This window comes from Empidonax traillii, unplaced genomic scaffold, assembly GCF_003031625.1.
Source record: "Empidonax traillii isolate 1590-97213 ecotype Southwest subspecies unplaced genomic scaffold, ASM303162v1 scaffold250:size724861, whole genome shotgun sequence".
Classification (NCBI taxonomy): Eukaryota; Metazoa; Chordata; class Aves; order Passeriformes; family Tyrannidae; genus Empidonax; species Empidonax traillii.
Genome location: NW_020955443.1, coordinates 5,030 through 32,904, shown reverse-complemented (window position 1 = coordinate 32,904; position 27,875 = coordinate 5,030). Strand labels below are relative to the sequence as shown.

At 41.2% G+C, this 27,875-nt stretch overlaps 1 protein-coding gene across 1 annotated transcript; it reads left to right on the top strand.

Annotated features, from left to right (window-relative positions):
* The first annotated feature begins 2,690 nt into the window (after positions 1-2,690).
* On the top strand, positions 2,691-25,722 carry NELFA (negative elongation factor complex member A). The gene is made up of 11 exons (XM_027889059.1): positions 2,691-3,606; positions 10,716-10,887; positions 12,027-12,188; positions 13,109-13,198; positions 15,021-15,151; positions 15,342-15,411; positions 16,283-16,371; positions 17,475-17,586; positions 19,798-20,054; positions 20,965-21,064; positions 22,565-25,722. The coding sequence occupies exons 1-11, from the start codon at positions 3,355-3,357 to the stop codon at positions 22,747-22,749; spliced, it is 1,620 nt and encodes a 539-aa protein (XP_027744860.1). The 5' UTR covers positions 2,691-3,354; the 3' UTR covers positions 22,750-25,722.
* Positions 25,723-27,875: the final 2,153 nt, after the last annotated feature.

Below are 27,875 nucleotides of genomic sequence, written 5' to 3'. Positions count from 1 at the left end.
CTGCAGGCTGGAAATTCATGGAGCACTGGGTTTGGTGTGAGACAAAGTCACACCTTTCTTAGAACAATTATAAAAGTGGAATCAAAGAAATGAATCTTTGCCTGTGTCTTGTTTTTATTTGAATACTGCCACAACCGAGCAAGTGAATCTAGGGTGTCTCCCCCTCATCTGTTTTATAGCTCCAACACTTCTCAACAATCTGATGTTCAACATCACCAACTTTGAAAAAAAGGACCTTTGAAAAAAGGAGGAAACATCTGCAAATAGTTATCTGTGAAAAGCAACATCTTGTGGGATATAAAGCATTCCAGAGAAATCAAGTATGCCCTTTCCAGCTCCAGGAATCCCTGAGGAATGAGCACCTTTTTTTATTACTCTGAAAATCACTATAAAAGCTGAACAAAATCTAAACTAAGAAAAAAAAAAGTTTTATTAGTTTCAAACAGAAAGTTGAGGTACAAGTAACTGTCAGGACAGAAGCTCTTACAACTACCTGGCACTTTGTCTTCACCTGCACAATGTCTGAAGCCCCTTCAGTTAACAGCTGATAGGGACAAATTTGCAGATGATAGGACTGGAGCCAAACTGACCATGCAAAGCCTTCTATTCCCGATACACATCACAGAATAGGCTCCCCTTGCAAGTCACACTTCAGATAAGAGCACAGAAGTGATTGCAGCAGCTCAGACCAGACGGCCACGCAGCACAGCCTTTTAACACTTGACAGCGTCCAAAAATAGATACCTCGAGGAAAGCACAGGAACAAGGAAAGCTTCCACCAGCATGTGGCATTGCCTGGGAAAGCCCGTGCCTTATCTCACACAAACTGTACTGAAACAACGCTACCCTGTCCAAAGACCTCCAGCCCATCTGAATTGGTGGAGTTTGTGCCATTTCATGAACCGGGTTAACTCTCTTTTAGCTACTGCTTGAAGACAACCAGCTGTGCAAACACGTTCTCTGATTTACGACACCCTCCCCCCTAAACACACCTTTAAAAGGAGTTGGTTACTCTTCTCCTCACATTAGAAGGTGAGATTGTCACTAGTTTTCTTTGTTTAATTAGAATTTTTTTTTGTAATTACGCTGAATCATGGATTATACATTTACAAAAGTAGCTGACAGCAGAAGGCAGAGTTAAGGGTCAAATATTAAGCTGTGTCTCACCAATAAGTTTGGGTTTGTTTTGTTTTTTCACAATTGTGCCACTTTACACTTTTTAATTTTCAGAATGTTTTCTCACAGCAGAGTCCATACTCTTAAGTAAAATCAGACCTAAATCTATGAGGGGCCATGCAAGCTACAGGAACACACACTCTCTACGCCAGGTAATCCAAAGCTCACTCTTCTGCCATGAAACAAATAGTTCCACTGAACTCAGTGGGTAGGCACATACCCAAGTCTTACCAGTACTGGTGCCCATTGTAAACAGCTGGGTATAATTAATGAAGGATAAAGGTTATAAGTGACAATTACATGTTAACTATATGTCTAAACTAATACAGTTCCTTTACAGCTATTTTTAAACCTCTTGATTTAACTAATTTCCTATTCTGTTTTTAATTTAATCACTTACCGCAGTCTCTTAGTTACAATTTTTTTTTCTGTACAAGATAACAGATAAATAGTTACTTGTGGATAAATAATTCCCCACAGCTATGTACTGAACTAACATACCAAGATAGAGGGCAACTGAAATTCTGGATATTTATGTGCTACACTAACTGCCTCAACTTCGATTTTGCTGTTCTAAAATGTCAGCTCACTTCATACAAAAGGTTTTTCTTAAATCAGATTTGAGTATAAATTGACAGTACCAACTAAACACATGATTAGCTCTGGAAAAAATCCCCCATGTACTAATATATAGTTTATTCACACAGAAATCCTTTGCTTTAAAATACTTCCACACTGCCAGAAGTCATAGCACCTAAGAGCTGCAGACACTCGGCATTTTGGGTATTACTTAAAAGTCAAAACAAAAATAAAATATAACACCCCACAACGCCATATTTGGATTTGTTATTAGGAAAAATCTCTTCACCGAAAGGGTGGTTAAGCATCGGAACAGGCTGTCCAGGGAAGTGGTGGAATCACCGTCCTTGGAAGTGTCAAAAAAAAACGTGTAGATGTGGCACTTACAGACATGGTTTAGTGGCGGGGTTGGCAGCGCTGGGTTAGTGGTTGGACTCGATGATCTCAGAGATACTTGTTCAACCTTTAAGATTCTGTGATTCTTTACTGAGAAAAAAAAAATAAAGCACTCCGGCAACAACTGGTCTGCTCTCTCAGAGAAATCAGGTCGTAAGCGACATCCTTGAAAGGAAAGAATGTTGTAAAGAAAATGTTTTCATTCAAAAACTTAGGGAAAGAGAGAAGGTGAATTTGCTACGCACTCCTACGACTTTGATTTCAACCAGAAAGACACCAAATTGAACCGTTTATGCTGCATTTGAAAAAAGCTGAATCTTCTGGGATTTAGGCAACTGATTTTCACATTTAAATAACAATGAGTCGAATCGCTGGGGAATACGAATGTATGCACACCAACCCAAGTTTCTGAGCGCCTACCCCTAGTGCTGCAGACACCGAGGTAACCTCCTACATCGCCGAAGCACCCACCACACACACACCTCTGGGGAAAATCGTGAGGGAGACACTCAGCTTCTGTCAAATCGCAGCACCACGGCGGGGCTTCCCCGCCTGGCCCGAGCTAGGTTTGGCAAGCCAGACTACCAGCGCCTGAGGCAGACATGGCCGTGGTTTGAGGCATTTTAAGGGGCCATTAGCGCTAATGAGCTCCCGGCGGTGCTTGGTGGGAACACGGTCCGGCCCTAGGAAGGGCAGGAGGGCGCTGAGGGAGTGGGGGACCCGCCCTCGGGACCGTGAGAGAAGGAGACGTGGTGCTCCGCCGAGCGCTGTGCCTGGAGGCGCGGTGGCCGGCCCAGCTGCAGCGGGGAAGCCCTGCCTCCGAGCCCCGCTGCCCGGCCCCGCGGTGGCTCAGCGCCCCGCTCCCAGTTCTCGTCCCTTTCCGGCCCGGGAGAGCCCCGGAGGAGTCGGGGCGGGCTCTGAGGGACAATGAGGGGCTGACAGAAGAGCTTCTCTGCGGCGAGGCGGCTCCATCTTGCCGTACGGAAGAAAAGTCGTGGCGGGCGCCATTTTGCATCTACGCGAGGGATGAGAGGAGCCTCGCTATTTTCCGTCCCTGGGCGCCGCCATTTTAGGTTACGGCAGAGCCTCCGCCTTCCGTAGCGCAACCTCCTCATTGGGCGCCGCCATTTTGGCTTACGAACAGGACGGCGACCCGCAGGGGTCCTCACCCCCTCCCTTCCTCCCTTTAGGTGCCTTCATAAAATGCCCGTCGAGAACCCCCTCTTTTTTCGCCCCGCTCCCAAGATGGCGTCGATGCGGGAGAGCGACACCGGCCTGTGGCTGCACAACAAACTGGGCTCCACGGACGAGCTGTGGGCGCCGCCGAGCATCGCCTCGCTGCTCACGGCCTCGGTCATCGACAACATCCGCCTCTGCTTCCACGGCCTTTCCTCGGCCGTCAAGCTCAAGCTGCTCCTGGGGATGCTGCACCTGCCCCGGCGGGCGGTGGATGAGGTGAGAGCCGGGCGGGAGCCGCAGCGGAGCGCGGCGCGGGTGTGTGTGAGGGAGGGTAAAGAGATCGGAGATGGCATGAGGGGAAGAAGGGGCGGCAGCGCCAGCACCGCTTCCCCCGCCCGCCCTTTTCTGTCCCTAAGGGAGGCTGCGGGGAGGGGACACCCCGGGCTCCCCCACAGACGCCGGGGGTCGAAGCCGAGCGGCCGGAGCCCCTCACGGGCAGGGCTGCGTGGTGGGGCTGGTCCCCACAGCCATCCCCGCCTCTCCCCTGCAGACTTTCTTGGACGAGAAGGGGGAGGACTCGGTGTGAGGGGAAGCGCTGAGATTGCCCGTGATAAAGAAGAGAGTGGAGTGGGAGCTTTGCTGCTGCTGCTCCTCCTCCTCTTCCTGCGCTTCGGGGACTCCCTGGCTGGCATTATTCTTTTAGAAGCAGTTTGGACCTGCGAGCCACGGTGTGCCCCCACACGGCTGTGTTTTGGGACACTTTCGAGTGCTTTCTGGGGAAGAGGGCTATTCTGAGGCAGTGGTTGTTGTAGGGCTAGGACGGAAAGGCGGGATTCTTTAGGAGCTTCCTTCGCTCCTTCCTTAGCACTGGCAGCTGTGTAGGTGTCACAAGTCGAACATCTCGGCTTTACGAAGGACAGCAGCAAGTGCTGAAACTTTGGGAGTGGAAGATCTGGGGTCTGCACTGAACTGGGCTCTTCCCCACTCTCTTGGAGCCAGGGTTTTCTTGAAGAAAATTGCCATGCTTTTTGTGTGCCTCTCTTTACCTTTCTGGGAACAGCTGGTGCTTTCCTTTACACTCCCACCCCAGTTAATAAACTGGCTGGCTCGAGCCTGAGCTGGCTCTGCAACGTTAGTCCCTTGGCCCTCGACCGTACCTGGCTTATTCTTACCTATTGATGTTTGGGGCAGTAGCTGGAGAACTATTGGAAATCTTTAAGTTTCTTTAGCCAGATTCAAGGAGTTCCTCTCCTGCTTCTATCGTGTAAGGTGTTGGTTCCTGGTAACAGCCGTGGAAGTGGTGTGTAGTTGGTCCTCCCTTTGTGCAGGGTATCCCAGCTGTGCTTGCACCAGTCTCTTTCTTGGCTAGGACACAGCTGCTGCTTAGGCTTAATACACATATATCCTAGGCAGGGTGTGGTATCTAAGTTGGATTATTGTATGCTCAGCTTTTGTGCGCTCCTAAGCTGAAAGTGGACAAGCATCACCTTTAAGCAGTAATTTAGTGTACGTTGGTGCCTGTCTTGCCAAGTGCATCTGAGTGGTTATACTTTGTTACACTGGTGTCACTTTAAAAAAAATTCTTGTTCAGCACGTTTATGCTGATTTTTTTTTAAACATGATATTAATGTCCAATGTCACTCTTGTGTGTGACAAATGAGGCTGTATTTTGGGCAAACTGAATAACCAAGGGCAGAAAGGGGGGATGAGAGCTCGTGTGAACTCGTGAGTTAGCAAAATTGTTCTGAAGTAAGTGTGAAAGTCCAAGTAGCCTGGAAGAAATGAGTAATGCAGTATTTAGAAAAGGCTAACAAATTAGTGGTGGTTTTAGAGTGAAAAGAGCTTCAAAAAGCTCAGGGTCCTTCATAAACAACACTCATGCCACTTCTTTGAGGGAGCAGCATTCAAGCAAAGTGAAATAATTTGTTGAAATGCTGCAAAGGTGTTCACTGGGTGGGTAAAAAAACTCCACGTTTTAAACCAATTCTGAGGAAGATGGATCTGTGCTTTTGTTAGCTGTGGAGATAAGATGTATGTAGAGAGGAGCAAGTCAGCTGCTGTGCCTTTTAGTGTATCCTTTAAGCAGTCAGAATGTTCCAAATACAAAGCTCTTGTTACTGCTGTAACAAAATATTGTGGGATTTTTCAGTTTGGTGGAGTTCATGAATTCAATAAAAAAATTTCATCCTTCATTGTAAACAGGTCATGCTTGATTGAGATCTACCTGTAGCATCTTAATTATTTCAGGGATGTGACTTTCTTTTTTTCTTCTTAAATTGGGAGGAAAGGCTTTAAAAAAATGGTTAAAAATGGAAAAACTCAGAGTCAGAAACCCTTAACCTTGCTACTAGGCCTGCTATTATCATTATAGACTTCCTTCTATAGGTGGTAAAAATAGCTGATGTAACAAACTGCTGACAGAAAGGGATGTTGCCTTATCAGACACACATAATTTTTGGTGAATTTGCTAAAATAGTTGTATTTGTGGAGATCTGTTACATAACTTACTGTTGAGATAGATATTCTTGGTATTTTAACTGGCATCGAGTGTCTCGCATACAGTACCCAGAAAACAGAGAGATGTGTTTGTGCTCAGTGTGGATCTGCAGCAGCCCCTACTCCATGTGCTGTGGAGTGCTGGATGTGGTGTCTTCCTGCCAGAACAGGGTACCTGTAGCTGCCTGTGAATTAATTCAGTCGTTTGGAAATCACTCCTGTATCTCGAAGTGATTAAACTTAACTGTGAGAGTACTTAATGAGTCTCTTTGGGAAGTCACACGTGTACCTTCCATGCCATGTGCCAGTGTGTATCGATCATGTGCAAGAAGCATTGAGCTGGCATTTGGAAGCTTAATTGCATTGGAAAATGTTTTGCATCAGCTTTGTAAAGCTTTGGGAATCTTGGTAGTGGGTACAGAAAATGTTAAATGTTAAAAGATGTTCCCCTCTCTAGATAACAGATTCGACTTGGTTGTTTCTCCTCAAATTCTTTTTTGAGTTTCTTTGTTTTCTCAGTAATAGCATTTTCACCAAGGCTTAGGATAACATGGAAACCATTTGTGAGAGGACATTTGAGTAATAAGTTATGTGGGAATCAAGGAAACTGTGATGGTATTTGATTTAGGAGGGATTTAATTCCTGCTGGTCCTTTCTAAATCTCTGTGAAAGCTTCGGTCTAGACAAGTGAATCTTCAGTGAGCTCTCTTGAAAGCTCAGTCTTTCACTTAAGTGGTTTTTTCCCTCATATGTAATATCTCTCAATTTTCATAATGTTTTCATTCAACACTGCAAATATTATATAGATATAAGTGACTTAATCCTCACAATACTCCTGTGGGATAGGTAATAAACCTCATTTTTTTTATCATGCTGTGAACCTCATTACTGCACGTTTGTTCCTGCTGACTAGTAAGAATAATTGGCTCTCATTTTCATCCTAAGCTGTGTTTTGTAGGCAGTTATCAAAAATACCCTTTCCCACCGCAGTTCTCTGGGCAGAACTTGGGAACTCCTGAATCTCTCAGCCTCCCAGCTTTTCAGCTGCTAAATTTTTTCTAGATAATTGCGCTCATTTGAAATGATGCCTAAAGCTCAGTCTGGTGCTGACCAGAGTTTCAGTTGTGAATTTGGCAGAACAGTTACTTCTGTTTGTTTTGTATATTATATTCTTGTTAACCTGATTCACAATGGCAAGTGCAAGTTTTTTCTTTCTGTGCCAATGTTTAATTTATTTGTTCAGGGTTAGACTGTGATGTTACAACCAAGTTTGGAATCAGGACTGTGCTTCTGTGGTCTCCGAATTATCCTGAGAGGAAGATCCTCATCCCAGCAGGGGCCTGCCCTTTTATTACAGTAGCTGCAAGAGAGCAAAAGTCAAAACTGTTTATTCCTTCTGGCTTATGTGAACCAGGAGTCATCTATCCATGGAAGTGGGAATTGTGGAGTACTGGTGCAAAGGAGTGAGAGGGCACATGACACTTGCCTTTCCCTGTGTTCAGAACAGGCTGCTCTGCATCTTTTTGGCCCGCACTTAGTGTTCTTAATTATTCTGCGATGTAATATACTATATTTTAATCTAATAGTGCTCTTGGCCACTTCTACTCTTTTTCATGTTTAAAATACAGACCACGTACAACAGTGATACTTGATCCATCCTGGTTTTGTTCTGTGTAAATATTAATACTGTACTTTCAATGCAGTGCTTTTAGTTTAATGAAAATGCTCTATAATAATAATACAAATATCTATTAAGTATCACCTCTATGGCCTCTGAAAGATTAAAACTTGGTTTTGTTTATTAGCCACCTGTTGATGCAGTTGTCTATAGGTATAGTCCCATATATTAACTTTGGCATAATATAAAACAAATGAATGGGAATACTTTGCAAGAAGTCATCTCAGTGCTATCATGTTACTTACTAGTAACATTCCCTTTTTTACTCCTTCCCACGTTCCTGTTTATGTATTCTTCCTGCGCAGCCATTATTAATCTGCCTTTTGTCTCTGTTCCCAGACATTTTCCATCCTACCTGATCCTTTCTTGCTAGATGTTTCTAGTCCTGCCCTATGCTTTTTCTTGTGTGCCAGCAGGCTGAGAAAAATACTTGAGATGCTTGAGTTTCAGATGAGAAAAATGCCAGAACGTGTTGCATCAGATCTTGACATTCATGCTTAACAGGATGCTGGCTGGAGCTAAAGGGAGTCTTACTGACCCAATGTTGCAATCTTAGACAATTAAGAGTTTGGGATTGTGGCTGTGCTCTGTAAAGTAACCCAAAAACTGTATGTAGGATTCCCTGTTATTTTAAGTGTCATTTCAGGCATTCTCAAACCACAAACAAAGTATTTTTTTTTCAGCTGCCAGTTGAACAGTGAAATGGGAACATGTATTTAAGTTGCCATTTGAAGACAAACCTGAGTCAAAACTTGTATCCAGGATTGTTAAATGCAAACCCCTATTCAGGCAAGGTCTCTGGTTAGCTCACAGTAGGAGTTAATGTGCTTTGCTTCCTTGTGTGTGACAGTGAATATTCTTCCATCGCCTTTTCCTGCCTTGAGGCCTTGTGATAATGTTATTTGCCCAGTGCAAGGCAAACAAGTTGTTTCTGGGCTCCTTTCTTGAAGGAACCAAAGGCTTGTGTAGCGGTGGGTTGTGGCATAAATAGCTCACCTGAACTTTAGCCCTGAGAACGGTGGGGATGCAACAAGCCCAGGCAAGAGCTCTCTAGGAACTTATGTAGTATAGGAACGTAGCTCTGTGAATTTTTGGTAGAAAGAGAAGTTTTGTGAAGCAGATATGAAGGGTAAATTGTGAGGATACAGGAGACATTTTTCTCCTAGGTATTGCCTGAATTTGCTTTGGAGGAAATCACGTTCTGTGCACTCACCTGCATTAGTGATGTCCAGATAAAAGCTATAAATGCATTAACTCTGAAGGCATATTTTAGGTTTTCAGGTGTTTTGTGTAAATCAGTACCTTGATTCCTGAAGGATAGATAGGAGAATAAAAGGCTTTGTTTTGATAGTGTTCACAGTCATCCTCTTCCACTATAGAAGTGACTTCTGATGAGCAGTTTAGGTTAGAGGAGGGAGAGTGAACAGTCTGTGTGGAGGTTATGGTGGGCTTATATTTACTGAGAAAGGAATGAGCAGTGGAGGATAGCGAAGACTAGGACCTCAGAGATCAATTCTTTCCACTGGGTGTGCGTTAGTTAAACTGGACAACACGTCAAGCAGTGTGTGGTCCTGGTGATGGGCTCCGTTTAACCCAAAGCAAGTCAGTGGTGCTGCTGAGAATGGCATCTGGCTCGTGTCGAGTCTCCTTCCTGCTCCAGTGTTTTTGTGGTTCTGGTGTTGGTGTGTCTGCAGTCAGTCACACCCAGGAGCTGCTTCAGCTTAAAGCTGGAGAGATGCTGGTTTACCATCGGATGAACCGATTCAGTTTGTTTCACAAGCATGTCACTGTGAGCCCTGAAACGTGCAGGGGGTGAAGGACAGACAGGCTCTATAATGGACTTGTAAACCCTTCCGAAGTGAGAGGGCAACAACATAGGGTGGGTGAAAGGAATTGAGAAACGTCGGTGTTTGTTTGCCTCTGAGTTTAAAAGTGGGTGGGGGGAATGGGGAGCAGAGGTTTAACTATTACTTCCTAAAGTTGTAAGTAAGCTTAAGCTGAGTAGAGTAAGCTTATTTTATTAAATGTTTTCATATGAAAAAAGACTGGCTTTAAATAAAGGGAAAGGAATACAGCATAAAGGTGAAGATGAGTCTCTTGCCTTCCTGTGTTCAGAAACATGTAGACTGCAACTAAGCTGTATGTGCCTCAATGGGTTGTGAAAAATAAAAATTCACATATTTCCTTATGCTTGCTTGTACATTCTTCGATGTTAATACCATACAGATAGAGTACATTTAAATACTTTATGTAATTTTACCATTATGTTTTGTGGCTTGATAGACATGCAGTACATCTCAAACATCTTAGTTCTCTGAAGCTAGTACTGTAATGCTTACATGAAAATGTACTTAATTAGAAAAGCAAGTGTTCAGTCTTTGGGGGTTCCTGTTTACCTGTGAATGAAGTGAACCACTCATTTGAGAGATTCACTGTGTAAACCCCCGACTGTAGTCACCTTGATATTCATTTCATAGTGCCAACAGACACGTTGATCAGTAATTAAAAAAATTACTGTGGCAATGAGACTTTTTAAATTCATCTTATGCGTTACTTAGCACTTTTCAAGATTGGTGCATAAAGAAAATTAACTTTTCTGGGTAGATAGAAGATCTTTGTACTTGTGGCATTGAGGCCTGTGTATATTTCTGTCATACATAATTTTTGTCAAACAATACAGTTTTGATTAGTCTGAAACACATTATTTTGAGGGCTTAATTACAATGCAGATATGGTCTGTCTGCTTAATTATACTGTAGCTCAGCAAGGGGCACATCTTCATTTAGATGCCTGTTTAAATAACTTGTATTCTACGTACATATTCCTGTTACTGAATAGAAGGTGTGGGTACGCTGGGAGTGTAGAACATAAGGAGACAATAATTTAAGAATTATTATATTATTATTATATTAAGAATTGACCTGCTGCTTTTAGTAAAAATGTTCAGTGCTAAACAAAGGTTTGTGCTGCCAAAAGTTCAAAACAAACTGGGGTAATATTGGCTGAAAGCACTGGGAAAAAAATTACTTTAGTTCATTCGTTACTTAATTGTAGAGTTAATGTATAACTTTGTGGCAACAATCTCCTTCTTCCCTTCCCCAGTAGTAAAACATTGTGCATGTTTATGCTAGTGTCTTTTTTAACTAAATCCAACTATAACCTGTTTAAAACTGCTTCCAATTGGTTGATTTTCTTTTTCTTTTTTTGTTAGATGAAAGGGGCACTGACTGAAATTATCCAGCTCGCTACCTTGGATTCAGACCCCTGGGTCTTAATGGTAGCTGATATTTTAAAATCCTTTCCAGATACTGGCTCCCTTAACCTTGATCTTGAAGAACAGAATCCCAATGTTCAAGATATTTTAGGAGAGCTTAGAGAGAAAGGTAAGCCCTTCCTGTTGGTGAAAATTGCAGAAATATGGTGCCTTTTTTCAAGAATAACCTATAATTTCACCTTTAGTTCTGCTATCTTAACAGTAGAGGTACCAGGACAAGCAGTATGTCTTGTCTCTGAACTACCACAGTTCATGACATGGAATGTTACTGGACTGTGATATGGTAACTTCCCAAAATGTCTTTCCAGACATCATCAGAACTTACATGTCTGGTATTGCCCTGGGTCTCGGTACAGGGCAACGCACAAGTTAATGTGGATTCATCGGTGTCAGACAGGCTGTGTGTGCACTGATGGGTAACGACTGACTGACTCACTGATTAACTGACTGCAGTAATTAGAGGGTTCTTTATGTTGCTGTCTCATGTCCTAGTACTGAAGAGGGCAGTAAGTGCCTCTTTTTCTTGTATGGACAGCCTCGTGTGTGTGGAAGCACCCTGTAGCACTAGGCAGGTGGGCCGCCTCTGCTGGAAGTCCTCTGGACAACAGCTGATAGGTGCTGGAGGGGAGACTGACCTCAGGAGGAGTTGTGCTGCCGATGTCCAAATAGCTGCACATTGCCCAGCAACTGAAAATGTGGGTCCAGGCACTTGCACAGTCGCTGCTTCAAGCAGCGTAGTAAATGGCGATGCAAAACTACTCGTACTTCAGTGGGTTCATTGCAGCACATTGCCTTGAAAAAGCCCTCAGGCATAAATGGACAGACCAGACGTGATCTTGGAGTTGGGATTGCAGCAGAACAATAACAAAATGACTTGGAGGTGGAAGCATTTTCTCATTGTAAACAAACAATAATTTGTTCACACTCGATTTGGACTTTATTCAATAGTTTCCTTTTCATGTGTAATTTTTAAGGAATCTGAGATTCATTAATTTATCTTTTTTGACAATAGTAGCATATTTAAGATTCCAGGTATAGTTAACATGGAAGCTTTCATGAAGCTAATGTGAAAAACAAGCATCCTAATAACTGGTTATACACTGTGTAATAATTGGAACTAAATTACTCTTGGTGTTTAAAAAAGTAATCTAAAATTTAAAACCACCTGTACAGTCTAGTTGTAAAATATTTTGTAATTAGCTGTCAAGAGGTGCTAATACCCATGTCCTGTGTTAACTCTTTATGCAGTAAGTGAATGTGAAACTTCAGCTATGTTGCCGTTGGAATGCCAATACTTAAACAAAAATGCCTTGACAACATTAGCTGGGCCACTTACTCCCCCAGTGAAACACTTCCAGCTGAAAAGGAAACCTAAAAGTGCCACTCTCAGAGCTGAACTCTTGCAGAAGTGTAAGTAATATTAAGATTGTATAGCAAATGGAACAGTGAAAGGAAAATTTATATTCAGTCTTATTCTCCAACATGGTGATATAGATTAAAATTTTCTGTTACAAGTGTTTTGGATGATTTTTTTTTTTCTTTTCTGGACTGACGTGTGGAAGAGCAGGTGCAAGTCATCCCTGGCCATGATTACATTAAAATGCTAATCGTGATTTAAATGCTGTTCAGATTTCAAGGCATACAAAGAGCTGTAGCTTTTTAAAGCACAGATGGGTTCTCTCAGAGGTATATTTAACACATGAGGACTTGTGAGGGACAGCGATAGTTAAAGCTTCTGAAACAAAAGTAAAACAAGAACCCAGTTTTATTTTGCAGTGTGTTTTTGCAACAGGGAGCAAGAGCTGCTAATTAATGTTTTCCTTTTGCTCAGTATTGGCTATTTGGGGTGTGAAAGCCGAGAGGGTTTTCACTAAAAAAAGGCAGCATATGTGTACATGGACGTACTGGTAGCTGGTTGAACTAAGTGATCTTAAAATAGCTTACTGTAGCTGCTGTTGTGTTGCAGCAGTTTGCTGCTTTCTTGCATGTGACTTGAGTAGTTGATCTGGTTAAATACAAGATTTGTAACTTTTTATGATGTTATATGGAACTTACACAATTTACTCAGTAGATATTGGAACTATTTTATTTTGGTAATCTCTTTTACTTTAGATCACCTTGTCATTTGCATAGTCATTGATTTTTTCAGTTTCTTAAAACAATACTGTGTTTACTTCACGTAAATGACCTGGGTTTTAATTAAAATATAATTCTTCCTTTTTTGCTATTCCTCTCTTTTTATGCATTAGTTAACATTTTTATAAGAAGCAATGTGTTGTATTTTTTTTCCACGTAAGTACTGTAATAACAAAAGCTTTTTTTCTTTTTAGCAACAGAAACTGCACAACAGCTCAAGAAGACTGCAGGAGTGCCTTTCCATGCCAAAGGCAGGGGACTGGTCAAAAAGATAGATACAACAAGTATGGCTCACTTTCATCACTTTCCAGAAAGAAAATCTGATAAAATGGCCTTGATGAAGGATAAAATTACCATCTGTTTTTTACAAAAACTTAATTCCTTTTAAAGCAAAGGATTTCTCCCTTTCTGCCTCCCTCTCTCTTGAAATTTAAATATTTCTGACATGTCTTGTCAGAAAAAACAAGACTGTGGAGGTTTTTTTAAATGGCAAGTATGTCTGCCATGCTTCTAAAATGTATGCAGCCAGATCATGCCTGTAGACTTTGGTAGGAATTTAATTTGCATTACTCCAGGAATAACTCCTGACTAAGCCATGCTGCTCCGAAAGGGAGCTGAGTGGATCACAGTGGTCTGCTGTGAACTAGACTGAAACTATTGCATTTGTATAATTCTGTCTGGAGAAAAAAGGGGGACAGTGTGTTCTCTGCAGCCAAGGCTGTGCTGTGACTTCTGTTTAATGGACATGACAGACATTTATAATGATTCTTCAGCTTTATATTAAGAGATTTCAACTGTTTGCTGAAGTTCCCCAACTACTGAATTTTTTCAAGTAAGTTTTTGAGTAGAAGCAAGAGGAGGACTCAAAATTAGTTACATACTTCAAATCACTGCTCAGGTATAACTTTTCTGACCTCCAATATGATGCTGAGGTGTGAAGCTTTGATTTCTTGGTTTTGTGGGTAGAAGCTATGAAGTACTTTGTGCCGATGCTATTTAAGATGTGGCTTTGAGGACCGAAGTTTGGCCTCACGTTCGTGCAGGAAATGCAGAAAGTCTGGTTGTAATTTGAACTAAAGTTGTCCCAGTATAGAAAATGACCATTAGTTCTTGGCATTCTGTTTAGCTGCTGAACTAATAAAGCCAGTTTTTAGACTTGGCCTTTGGAGCCAGGTGGTCTCTAGAAATAGGAGTTGGGCACCAGCTGAGGTTTGCCCTGCTGGACTGTACTCACATGAGTCAGAGGGTTGTCCTGTGGTCAAAGGGTTTTCAGTACAACATGTAGAGGGATACAGAGTCTCTAACATCAAACTGAAATTCTGTGTTTATCTTCAACTTAAAGGATATGATGAGATTTTCAGGAGGCTCAAAGACCTGATAGATAATGTGTATGTGTCCCTAGTTTTTTTTGGTAGGTAAAAGAATGCTGTATTTAGCAGGAGTATCAAGTGTGAGGTGAAGGGCAGCAGCGTAGAGTTGGGGGAAAACAGCTGCTTACAAGGGTAGCTGATTCTGCTGAGACTGATTGAGACAGCAGGTGTTCTGTTTGCACTGTAGACCCAAATTGGGTCCTCACTTCTTGTGCAAACAGCAGCTCTAGAATTTCAAACCCCTGTGTGAAGCACTCATTTATCTTTTCAGTAGATATGAGCCCTCAGCCCTGCAGAAGCTTGGCCAAGAATCTTTGATTAAATACAGTTTTACCGAGTAACCAGATCGTGAAACTCAAGGAGCAACTTTGGCAATAATTAGATTCAAAACATTTATGTCCTATACCATTTTTTGTGTTCAGAGTTTACTTTTTACAAGTAAAGAAAGCATCAGTGTGTGTAGGAAAAGTAGATTTTGCTATGAGTGCACCCATTTGAATACTTTAAGTAGAACAGGGTTGCAAGCATTAGCCTAGAGATTGCCTCTTACTCCTTGAAGGGTAATTCCCAGTCTGACCTTTGAGGGACACGTAGTGTGTTATAGACAGTTCCACATTATAAACATTTGAAGTTAAAGGGGAGGTAGGGAATGCGTTAAGGAGGGAAAAAGCTGAAGAATATGTTTTTCATAACTAAATGTGTATATCAGTTGTTGCTTTTTTTGATCTTCCCTAAGCACCACTCAAAGGAATACCAAAACAAGCTCCATTCAGGAGTACTTCAGCACCAAGTGTATTTAGTCCTTCTGGAAACAGAACTCCTATTCCTCCTTCAAGAACACCTTTGCGCAAAGAAAGGGGAGTAAAGGTGAGTGTGCTCGTTCTTGGGCTCTTGTTTTCTTCTGCTCAGTTCTCCTCCCTCATCTAGAGTGAGTTTCTGGTGCTGTTTTTGAATTAAATATCAATATATTAAAGAAAAAGAGCTAAGGATGATGTTTAAAGATAAACTACATACATTTAACAGTGGTTATTAAGTTCTTTGTGGTCTTTCTTTGTAGCTTTTAGATATCTCCGAGCTGGATATGGTTGGTGCTGGCCGTGAAGCAAAGAGAAGAAGAAAGACATTAGGTTGGTACAGCATTCTTCTTACAAAGGCTATTGGGGTACCTGCAAATAGGATCCAGATTTGTAGTACCATTTTGTTCCTAACTTGTTAAAATTTAGCCTAAGCTAAACTTTAAAGACCAGGAGAATGACATGAACCAACCCAAAAATGTTTTAGGGGAAGATTTTCACTTGTTTTATTTCAGTGCTCCCATTCCTTCTGCCTTGTGCCCAAGTAATAATGTCACTCAATTGTGGAAAGGATTGAACTGGTCAGCTCTGCTTTGGGCAGGCCAGAGGTGTATGAGTGGCTTCAGTACTGGAATTGTGCTGAGATATTCTGCTTACTTCTACTGCCTGTTATGGCTAAGTAAATGAATTGAAAGTAATGTTGAAAAAACTTGGAGCACTCTTCAAAATTCTGGCTGAGAGATCTTAACAAGTGAATAGTATCTGATATCGTGCTTTTAAGTCAAGTGGCAGTGCAGTGCTCTACTTAACCATATCAACAAGATGCACCAGGCAGCATAACTGTTCCAAAACAACCTTTTTGTATTTTTCACAAAAAAACCAACCAAACAAAAACAAAAAAAAAAAAAAAACAAAAAAAACCCTCAGCAAAATCATATTTGGAATTAAGTTGTTGCTTGGGCTTTCATGCTTTCTAATGTCAGAAAGTTATCCAGTTCTGCCTAATCACTCAGTTAATGTATCTTGTACATTGTGGTTCAGTTCATTATTGGTTTGATTATAAAATTGTGTATGGAGATTATCTTTTTCAGCATATACCTCTTTAATCATGTTTTAGCAGACCTTGAGAAATGCATCTTTATATCTTTGTATAAGAAGTATATTTAATTCAATATTTCAGAAAACTTTTTTTTTTATGCGATAGATACAGAAGTTGTGGAAAAACAAGCCAAAGAAGAAACAGTAGTAGAAAATGCTACCCCAGATTATGCTGCTGGCCTTGTGTCTACACAGGTAAAACCAAACAATCAAACAAAAACCAACTAGTCAAAAAAAAAAAAAAAAGCCAAAACCAAACCATGATGCATGCGATTCTAAAACACTTTAATGCTGTAATGATGTTTTACTCAATTGTTTAAATGTGTTTCTTTATATAAAAATCTTTACATAATTTTTTCAACCCAAAAGAAGCGAACCTGTAGCTAGAAGTAGTTCAGTCAGGGAGAGGAGTTGTGTGTAGGCTTTTTTCCTCCTGTTTCAGGTATGGTAGGTTATAGAAACTGTCATGCAGCTCTTTCTCTGTCTGGACATAGGTTTCAAAAGAATTCTGTGTCCTGCCCCCACTTCTGAGTTAGAAACTGTCTGCTTGGCATGTTTCACATGCCAAAAAACAATATACAGGCAGATATTGCTAGGCCAGAGTCAGCAGTGAAGGTCATTGCCCGTCTTTCTGCAGAATGCTCAGAGTTTGTTTCTTTTAGCAAGCTCTGCATTTTACAGAATGCCCATCATTTATCCAGTAAGGCTGCCTTAAGTGACCTGTCTTCTAGGCATGTTCCCCCAAAAACTTCTTTCCTCTGTCACCCCCTTATGTTTAAAAGGCTGGATTGGACAGTGAAGATCCTGATAGAGATACTATGTATGCAGTGTCATGTATAGTTAAGTACAAAAAGTGGCTTTCTTTAGCTTGATGCTGCGTGGCATCCATCGTATTGCTGTTGACTGCCTTTTTCAGTGGGAACAGGGTTTTACCTGAGCTGTTTAGTGCTGCCTTCTGCTTGCTTATGGTCCCAGAGGCCTTTGTGTTCTCTGGGTGATATTCTAGTAGGTCTTTTGCCCATGGGTGAACAGAGGTTTCTGCTTACTAATAGTGAAGAGCATGATTGCCCAGGCAGAAGGTCACTTAATTCTGTAGTGTAATTCTTCACAGAGTACCACAAATTTCTAGTGCCTGAAGTAGAAAGTCGTTAGGTAGGACTCCTAACAGAGGAGGCAGTAATTAAGTTCCCAAAAGGAATATCATAGTAAAACTAATGTTGAACTTGTGTTTAACATTCAGAAACAGCACCTGAAATACACAGTGTGGCTTTAACACTTTATTTTCTTTCTTTTTGTAGAAACTTGGCTCATTGAACAATGAGCCTGCACTACCTTCTACAAGTTATTTACCTGCTACCCCCAGCGTGGTGCCGTCTTCCTCCTATATCCCAAGCTCTGAAACACAGCCAGGTAACAGACACATTTTTGCTCTTTGGACCTCGTACCTCCAACTCTGTACAGTTTTAGTGTCTAGCTGTCATTTTATTTATAAACCCACTGTGCCTCTAGCAAAACTCCACCTTAGAAGTATAAAAGTCCATTGGAAGAACCCAGCCTTTGGGTTTGAAGTTACCAGACATGTCATTTACCCTAAATAAAGAAAGTAATTGTTGGCTTTAAGTCTTAAAATGACTTACTAGTTAAGTAAGTAAAATGATTTACTGATTTGTTTTTTTTTTTACTCTGTAACAGAAAATCCAACTTTTCTAATCCCTAAAGAGACACCAGTAATAAACAAAAGCCTGGAGTATATATTCCATACAAACATTCGTATACTAGCACTTACAGAACAGTTGCTTTCAAGAGTCAGATTTATTTCTAGAGGCAGGTGCACATTAGCTTTCACATAGTCTAGGATTAAGCCATCCATTTTCCTTTTACTTTTGTAGAACAGTCTGATAGACAATGGCTGTGATATTATCTATGAGCTCCCACATACTTTGAAGAAGTGCTACCTTACTTTCAATTCTAGGAAATTGCCAATAGTAAAAAATAGTTTGTACAAATCCTTTATTTCTACACCTTTTATTTTAACCCACTTGGTTTTACTCTTCCATCCCTGCTGTGTGTAAAGTCTTGAAGGAGTGTGTCAGCTTGCACTCACAGATGTGCATGACTGGGATTCATTACCAGGTCTGGTTGTTAACAGAGAACCAACCTTTCAGTTTAATACATTAATTTTACTGTTGCTCGTGAGCTGTGGGATGTTGGTCACTACAGAAAAATGCATATGCAAACCCCACTTTGGCCTCTGAATGGTTTATAATCTCTCTGAAGGTCTATGCACGTCTTTCTCTGGCAGAAAATTGGCATCTCTAGAAGGAACACAGCCAAGAGCACATCAGTGTGTCAGCAGCTAGTACTGTTTTCCAGAGTGTTGGTATTGTGTTCAACAGCAGGAAAAGTCTAGTTTAAAATTCCCTATTGTTTGTTCTCTATTTTTATTTTAGGAGTGTAGAGTATTTAGCTTTTCTTATGGACAAGGAAAATAAAACTGTTCCCTTGATATAAGATGCACACAGAAGATCCACAAATTTGATCTCATATAATCTGAGGTTGCATAATTAAGACCTGTTACTTTATGCAAGTCAGTTATTCTGACGAGAGAGGAAGCTGGTAATAAAACAGTACAAAATTAAGGAGCAACAAGTCAGTGCAAATGTTTGTCCTCTCAGTTGTTCACTGTCCCCTTTCACATCCACTGGATAATAGTAATATTGTTAAAGCAATGCTATGTCTGTGTGAGATGGAGAACTGTAAACCTCTCATTCTCTGAAGTCTGCTGCGAACACAGTGTGGACAGGTCAGATTAAACCCCATGGGTTTTGGGAAGGGTGCTTAAGCAGCTGTGCCTGTGTCTGAGAGCTGCAAAAGAATGTAACTGGTGAGTGCCCACTGGCTGGTTATCATTGGCTGGACAAGTAACTTGTATGATCGAACTACTGAGATTTCATAAGTTCCCTGCACCTGCAGCCAGGTTTGGAATGGTAGCTTCCTTAGTGCAAGTGAATGAATCAACTTTGAGAAAGAACAGAATTAAGACTTGTCAGTATTGTGGGGTTATAATGCTCTTAGCAGCTAGTGTTTAAATAATGAGTGATTTGTGAAAACTACATTTAATTCTGGCATCTCTTTAAGTATATTTGCATTTTCAGTATCTGTTACTGGCTGAGACTTGTAATTCCCATTTCCTTTGAAAGCTGCTGCTGCATTAGGTAAAAACTACTGGAATATTTTTGGTTTTGCTTCTACACAACAGCACACCAATAGTCCTGATAGGATCAGAGTAGAGTTGTTGCAGCAGTATAAGCTAAGCAGTAAATAAGGCAGTTTCAATTTAATAAGTTTGATATCCATTAAACATAAAATTTGATACTAAATGTAGTGTAATCCGTATTGGACAGCTAATTACTCTGTTGTCTAATTATTGCTAAAGGTAATTGAGTGGAAAGAGCATTAGCTCTTAAATTCTTCATGTCGATATTAGCATATTGAATCATGGTGCTAAAATGGAATAATTGGAATTTTTAGTTTGTTGGTTTTTTTTTTTTAAGGGCTATTGGTGGTGCTAATCCCTATTTGTGGTTTATGTGTTTTAATTATCCCGATTGGTTTTTGCAGCTGGCTCTGCACGAGAGGCCTTGCAGACTAACAGACAGACTGAAGAGCCTGCAGCTCCCAATGCTACTACAACTCTTCCTGCCCAGTTCAAGCAAAGAACACCCATGTACAACAGTAACTCTAACCCACCTGCAGCTACACCTACCTCACCCCTCACACCCACCACGCCTCCTGCCATCTCCCCCGCGGCACAAGCACCACAAGTGGCCCCCCAAACTCAGCAACAGCCACCACCGAAGAAAAGCCTCTCTCTCACGGTGAGTAAAACCAGGTTCTTTTTGACTGGTGGTCTTGGTGTAGGTTGGAAAACGCAAATTTCTATTATTGATCTCATTTAGTATGTTGGCAGTTCCTGGCAATTGGATCATGGAGCAGTTGAGGCTGCTTTTTTGTAATCAACGATAATGTGAATGTTTTATGTTTGGTTTTTTTGGCATCGCTGTTTCAATGTTAATCACAACATTTTTAGTTGTAGAGTGTTAATGTCGCAGTAAGATGTCCTTATTTACCTCTATTTCTAATGGAAAATAATGTTGTGTTAGTCATTATAAAGAATTTTGGGAGAAAGGTGTATTTCCAGCAGACCTGTTGCCCTGCCAGTTTTACATAATGTAAACTGCTTAAAAGATCCTGTCATTGCTGTGGTAGGAGAAAATATAATCAGTAGATTATTCTAAGGTGAAAGCCTTTATTTCTGTTCTCCTCAACCCCCATCACACGTTTTTCAAAGCCTGAGAGTGGGGAGGAGACTAAATTCAACAGCAATTTTATGTCCTGAGGCATCTTACTCCTGGTATGTGGGTATAAATTATGTGCATGCTTGAAGGTCAGTAGGTAACTAATTCAAGATGGAATCTGAAGACTTTGCTAAGCACATCTGTAAGCCTGGCTTGCAAGGTCTGAACTTTAAGAAGCAGGGTGAATTTTTCTTTACAGTGTCTGTACTTCATTTATTAAAGAAAAAAGAAAATTCACTGACATTACTGCAAGTCTGAGTTTGTTGGACTGTAGGGGAAGCCTTGAGGTTAAGGTGCATTATTTTGTTTACTTTTTGTAGGTCCTACGAACTTTCACTGTATTCTTTTATGCTCATGTGTGGGTATTAACATGGTCCCTGCTGGCAGAATTTTTCTCCACTGGAATTGACATTTGTTGTATCTGTTGCAGAGGGAGCAAATGTATGCTGCACAGGAAATGTTCAAGACTGCAAACAAGGTTACAAGGCCAGAAAAGGCTCTCATTCTTGGATTCATGGCAGGATCCAGAGGTATGTACTGAGACTAATTTAGCTTGCTTCTAAATACCCAAATCTGAAATGCACTCACACATGCACAGTTAGAAATGCTGGGCTGTAAGACTTTGCTTTACGTTTGCCTCTCTATGAGCTGGACTCCTTCCTTTGCTCTGGACTTACATAGTTTCATGGATTACAATTCTAGCTACCTGAAAGTGAATCTTTTAGGTTCTATTTCCTGTAAGTCAAACAGTTTGTCAGAACAGCTGCTGAACACATATATATATATAACTGAACACACTGTAAAATCACAGCTTGGGGTTGAAGAGAAACAAGGCAGGTGGTCAACAGTGAACAGCCTGGTTGGGTCCTGCTGCACTGTCCAGAAGACCAGTGAATGTAAATTCTTCTGTGGCAAGTCCAGGTACCAGCTGGGTAGTACAGAACCTTGTTTTAGAAACTGGCAACTGCTGTCTCAGACTTTAGATAACCACTGGTGCTGTGAATCACAGGGAGATAAGCTGTCTCATAGCTGGATCCTGTTATATGTTGGCCTTGATAGACCAAAGCTGTTTTACCTACAAGATTATCGGATGTAAAATGAGAAGGGGCTTAAGAGTCCTTAAGTGAACTCCATCATCTGCACTGGCTCTGGTTTCTAATTTGGTGTTTGAGGGTTCTTATCACTGGAGCCCTGGAGCCTAAGTGTGACTTGTGCATTTGGATTAATGCAATAATCCAAATTAGCAAAGATGACCAGGGTAGAGTTACTGTGGTGATCCTTGGACTTTAAGTTTGGTGTATGTTACATTATTGATGGTGTTTTTAGTACTAGATGCTACTTCAAATTGCAGTAGGAGGGTGTACTTTAATATCTACATGAACAGCTTTCTGTAATGTAAGGTAAAGTAGTATTTTGGAAGTGTGTGTGTGATATATTCACATATACAGAAAAGAATATATCAGTATGAATTTCTTCAGTAATAATGTCAGCACCTTCCGAAGGCTGAGTAAATAACTGCCAACTGATATTCTTGAACACCATTTGAATACCCTGGAGTGTAACATTTAATATTCTACTGGCATGGAACTGAGTCTGGGACAAGTGGTTTCAGTGAAGCTGTTTTGGCTTTCTGAACAGCTAAAAATTGTTGAGGCATTTAACTACAAAATGTATCCTAAATAAAGTAACTCTGGTAGTTCAGGTTTACCGACTCCCATTTAAATATGAGCTTTTCTGACTCTCGAGGCAGAGAGAAATGACACTGGCATGCTTTACTCCCCCTTCTGTTATTTTTCCATTTACTTTAGCCTTGGACTTCATCTTTTGGGGTCTGGTTTTTTATCCTTAAAGCTCAGTCTGTGGAGTATAGAGGGAGGAAGATCTTTGGGTTTGTTTTGCTCAGCTTGGTGTTTGAGGTTTGTTTTTTGTGCATTGGGTTTTTTTAAGCACAAGAACCCCCTTTAAGTGCTCTTTATCTTGTCTAATACAGTGTTGAAACATATAATTTGTTTCTATTCTTGTTTCTGCAGAGAATCCTTGCCAAGAGCAAGGTGACATCATCCAAATTAAACTAAGTGAGCATACAGAAGATTTACCAAAGGCAGATGGCACGGGCAGCACCACTATGCTGGTTGATACGGTCTTTGAAATGAACTATGCTACTGGTGAATGGACCAGATTCAAGAAGTACAAACCTATAACTAATGTTTCCTAAGAGATGCAGCAACAGCAGACTGGACCAAATCAAGCTTAGAGTCAACCAGCTCATAGTGTATGTCAACTGTACAAAATGGCATTCGTGTGTACATTTCTTATTACCCTCCAGAGTAGAAGCTGTGGCTCTTCAACCAAACTGGGCTCAGTGAACACAGAAGATGGGGTCAAACTTGCCTTTTTTTTTTTTTTTTTTTTTTAATCTTAGGAGTGGGAAAGATGATCTTGACGGGGGGACATTGTTGTTGTGGTTTTGTTTTCCTACAGTTCAAGATGCTGAAAAAAGATTACAGATGGGAGCAGTTCACTGCCTAGTGCTGGAAGAGAAGACTGCTGCACAGTCCTTCACGGTTTACCATTAACTGAGGGCACAGATCTCTATTGTAAAAACATTTTCTTTGGCTACATGGGTTCTGTCATAAGAACGGACATTTGAAGCACCAAAAGTCAGTGCTTGATTACTTTGTATTTCAGCTGCAGTATAACTATTGCGGGTGGTATGTCAGTGTCTAAAGGTACCCACTGTATGTTCAGCTTATTTGTGCTTGGGTCATAGGATGAGATTGAGCAGCTTTGCTAACTCGCTATATTGTCAGTGTACATGCCCAGCATGAGTTAATCTGTATTTGGCATTATTTGAGATACAGAGAAACTAAGAATCAGAACTTTCTGAAGGAAAAAAACTGTCAAAATTAAGGAAGTAGTGGTGGCTTGTCACTGCCTGGAAGTGACAGCTCTTTGCCATGGAGCTCTTGGGGTTGAAGTCCATCTGAAGCTCTTGCATAGCAAACCCTTTGCACAGCATAACTTGCGTGGGAGGAGGGGAAACCACTCATCTCAAGACCAGCTGGAGCGTAATTTAGAAATGGCCCTAGAAATGGTTGACACACACATCTGAGAAGAAGTAGTAGGTTTGTTGTCTTCAGGCAGTGTTTGTTTGATTGAGCAGTCATAATGTGTTTGATCACCATGCCCTGAACCAAAAAGTTTTGAATGACTGTAGCTGTGGCTCTTACCAGTGTAGTTTTATCAGTATAACCGCTAATGTGGCCACAATTATACTGGCATATAAATGTGCCTTATACTTGTCCCCCACTAGTAGAAGCACGTTTTTATCTTTATAACTGTGTTCACACTGCTGGTGTAATCTGGCTTTAATAGTACAAACAAAGCTGGCATTTATTGAGAGGACTTGTGTACATAAGTCAGGATTCCTCCTTGGGAGACTTGGCTTTGTCATTTGAAGGAGACTTGGATTCAGCGCCTGGTCTCTGCCAGTGGTTGTGTGTGGAGCTGTGCTTGGCTGGGAATGCTGCTTAGAATGGAGAAGTACAAAAATGAGTAGCAGAGTGGTGATGTGGTGCTGAGAAGGTACCTTGGGGGGCTGACTTAGAGGTTCATGTTGAAGTGGAACTCTTAGGACAAAATGAGGCTTTTTTCTTTTTTTTCTTTTTTTTTTTTCTGAAAAGAAAACAGACCAAATCCCATAGGACATTTGTATACTAACAGACATCTAGATGATTGATTAGAGTCTTGTTTTTTACTGGGGAATTTTTATTGCATTTTAATTTTAGCTTTTCAAACAAACTATCCAACAGGACAGGGCAAGTATAAATAACAAAAGAACCCTTGTATTCTACAGTGTTTTAAGATGTGACCAAAAGTGTAGATTTCTTAACTTTATTTAAGCAAATATGCAGAATGTTGTAGCTCCTGTAATGGCCAGTTATGTGAGGGTAGCTGCTGCCATTAGGGAGTGTTGTGCATGTTTTAGTGTGAAAGTTAATCACATATAACTGTCACGTTGGGGCTGTCCTCCACGTAATTACCCCATTTCAGAAACAATGTAGGATTGTAATTTTGATTGCAACTTTTCTTTATAAACAACTAGAAACCAGCCTGACAAGTGAGGATGAGTAGTGAGTTTTAGTTTTTAGGAGTTCAGTAGAATGCTTTATCATGGTTATAACTTACTTGATTTTAGTGTGTTACATGGTAAGGGCTAAGGATAGAAAATTAAAATATTCATCTTTCAGAAGAAAGGTTTAAAGAAAAGTGACATTCCTTTTCTTGTCTGCATTCAGATTTTAAAGTTTTCTTGTGATGACCAGTAAACACGTATGATACTTGTCTGTCTTGCAGCTTCTTTAGCAAGCAGGAACAGTTATCAAATACAATTTTTAAGAATGAGCATTTAGAAAATTGGCTTGAGGGGCATGTACTGCCACTGTAAACTGTTGATGAAAGAGTTGTGCAACTAAGTTGTGGTCAGGAGCTGCTGCTTGGTGGCTCTTCTGGCTTCCTTGGGAGTAACTGTGGTCCCTTACTAAACTTTCTTGTTGTACAGAAGTCTGATTTCAGACCTGTGCTGTTGGGGTGAGAGAGCTGCCCCTCTCCTCTTCAAGAAGCCCATCTAGGATGCAGTGGAGTCCTTTGAGTGCAGTAGTATGTAGGAAGCTTTAACCATGCTGCTGTTTGTATTTGCTGCATAACACAGTTGGTCTCTAGGCCTGTTTGTCTGAAGTCAGTCATATGCAATACATGGAAATTTTAAGTAGAACTATAGTATATTTTAATTCTGTTCAGTCATTAGAACGAGACAACACTGCAAACATTATTTTTTAAAGTGACTTTATGACTCTCAATATCAGAGCATTACTTCAACTTGATCTGTGAATCTAGACAGTGTTTTTAAATGCCTAAACAAAGGGAAGGTTTTACAATATTGTAAAAATGATACAGTAAGGAGTTAAACTACATGGAGCTCTTCAGCAAATGAAATCTTCAGATCAGTGTTCTGAAAGTAGGAATGATGCTAGACAAATCAGAAAGGGCAACATCAGCATTGAAATCCCAATGTACTGGACTTGTTGCATTCAGAACAAAATCTGGCCCTGGAACTTGATATTTTTTGTCTTGAGTACTCAGTCACTTGGATGTGTCCCTGGAGCTGAGGCTCAGGGTGTGCTATGAGGTCAAACCAAACACTCATCGACTCTGGAGTGACTCGCAGATGCACCCAGAAATTGACCACAGAGGTAGTTCAGAGTCTTCAAGCTTTGCTTGTGTCCTTTCCTCTTCCCTTTATCCAAGCATGAAGCTTTAGGAAATAGTAAGCCCAAACTGTTGAGGTTTGGGCTTGAACTGCACCTCAGCAAGGAGGATGTCCCAGCTTCTCTTGCCCACACTTGTAGAGAAGCCCCTGTCTGTGCAAGCCTAGGCATGGTATGAATTAGCTTGTTTGATTTTTAGAGTATGAAATACTGGAGAAAGAGGCAATGAAAGTGGCTTGTGTTTTCCCTGTCCTGTCCAAACTTGGTCTTGGAGCACATACATGCTTGCCCAGGCTGCTTTAACAACTTGTCCTACAGTGAAGTGCTGGGTTTCTGTTGGCTCCATTTTCATTCACAAGTGCTGTGAGGACCAGAAAGCGTAAACGAGTGTAACAAAGAAGTTGAGCCCAGGAAGGATGCTGAGCAAGAATTCTGATCACAGATTCCGTCTTACTTGCCACTAGACCATTTTTTTGCTCCCTAGTGCTCTGTAGATATCTCCATACAAACCAGTCTAGGCTTAGCACAGTTAACACTGGTATTGGGCCTGTATTTTGTGGGTTAACCTGATTTTGGCTGTTAGCTTTGCCATTTAATCTTTCAGTTCAATACCATAGGATGCAGTGGGGAGGGGCCTTTGGTAGTTGCTTGACATCTCCATGTGGAATTGGTCACTTCTCTCGCTGAGTTGTGTCAAAGTGCCGACCACGTGTCCAGATGAAAGAAATCTTGAGGCTTTGACATTACACAGTTTAGGGATGAATCACGTTTTCACAGTAAGATCTGACTGGAAAAAAAGAAAAAAATACTAAAAAATGTTAAGCCAGAGCCCTCTGGGAATCTGGTGCCTTTAACAAAACCTGTCATTTTGTAAAATGTCACATCTATAGCATAGCCCGTATGTTTTCTATTGTTTTTTTTTGTTTGGTTGGTTTTTTTTGTACAGTTGTAAATTCAAAATATTCTGTCTTTGGGTACGTATTTTCAGTGTAATACAGTATGTATAATAAAAAATTTAGATTTTCTAAGGAAATAGACTGACACTCTTCTTAATCAAGTTGTTCATTGTACTGACAGTTGAGTTGTTACACCACCAACCTGAGACCAAACAGCCAAACTGCACAATACTGTGTGCCCTTTTTAGATTTATGTTGCCATTGCCTCTGTAGATGCATTTCTGAGTTGCCATTTCAAAGCTGACCTTTTGTGTGCTGGTTTTGCTGGTTTAGGATATTTGTGAGTCGGAGATCTACTGAAATACCTGCTTTGCTCTCGGTGTGGCTTCACTGAAAAGTTCACTGATGAACTTTGGGTGGTGTGTCAGTGGGTGGGGACCGTTCCTAGAGTCTGGTTTATCCTGTGACGAGCATGAAGGTTTGTCTTGCAGTGTTGAGTTATGTGGATGTGTGTGGCTGGCCTTACTCCAGTTTCCTTATGCACAGCCGTGTGACATGGCTGAGTTCTGCTTCCCTGTGCTGGGGTGGTGCCAGGCACAGTCTGAGCTCGCTCTTTATTGTGTCAGAGCGACCTTATCAAATAGCTGGGAAGGGAATTCTGTTCCAGGTCAGCCTCTTTGGTAGAACGCTTGAGACAAAGCTTTAGGATAGGTTGAGATGCCCTTTTTGTGATTTCACAGGGCACTTGTTCTGTCAAGTGTCGCAGAGTCTGGACCTGTCACCGATATGCTGTACATGAATTGGTGTGTGCCAGTTCACCTGCCTGCTGAGACTGCCCTGTGCAGAATTGGACCAAATATTTTGCCACTGGACACTCTGGGCAGGAGGATTAGCTGGTACAAGCACAGGGCTCTTAATGTTCAGGATGTTGCTCTTAGTGCTAACCCTCGAGTCTAATCATTGACCAAACACTGACCACTTTGAGACCCAGACAAACTCATTCATGTCAGATGCTGCCCTGTATTCCCAGTGCCTTTAGGCAGAGCTGGAAACATCCCAGACTCCGCCAGTCTCCCAGCCCATGCAGGTGTGTGTGTACAGGCTCCCCTGAGAGCAGGAAAGGAAAAACAAGGCAAGGAGGAAAACCTGGTTATTCTAAACTTGGAAACACGAGCTCT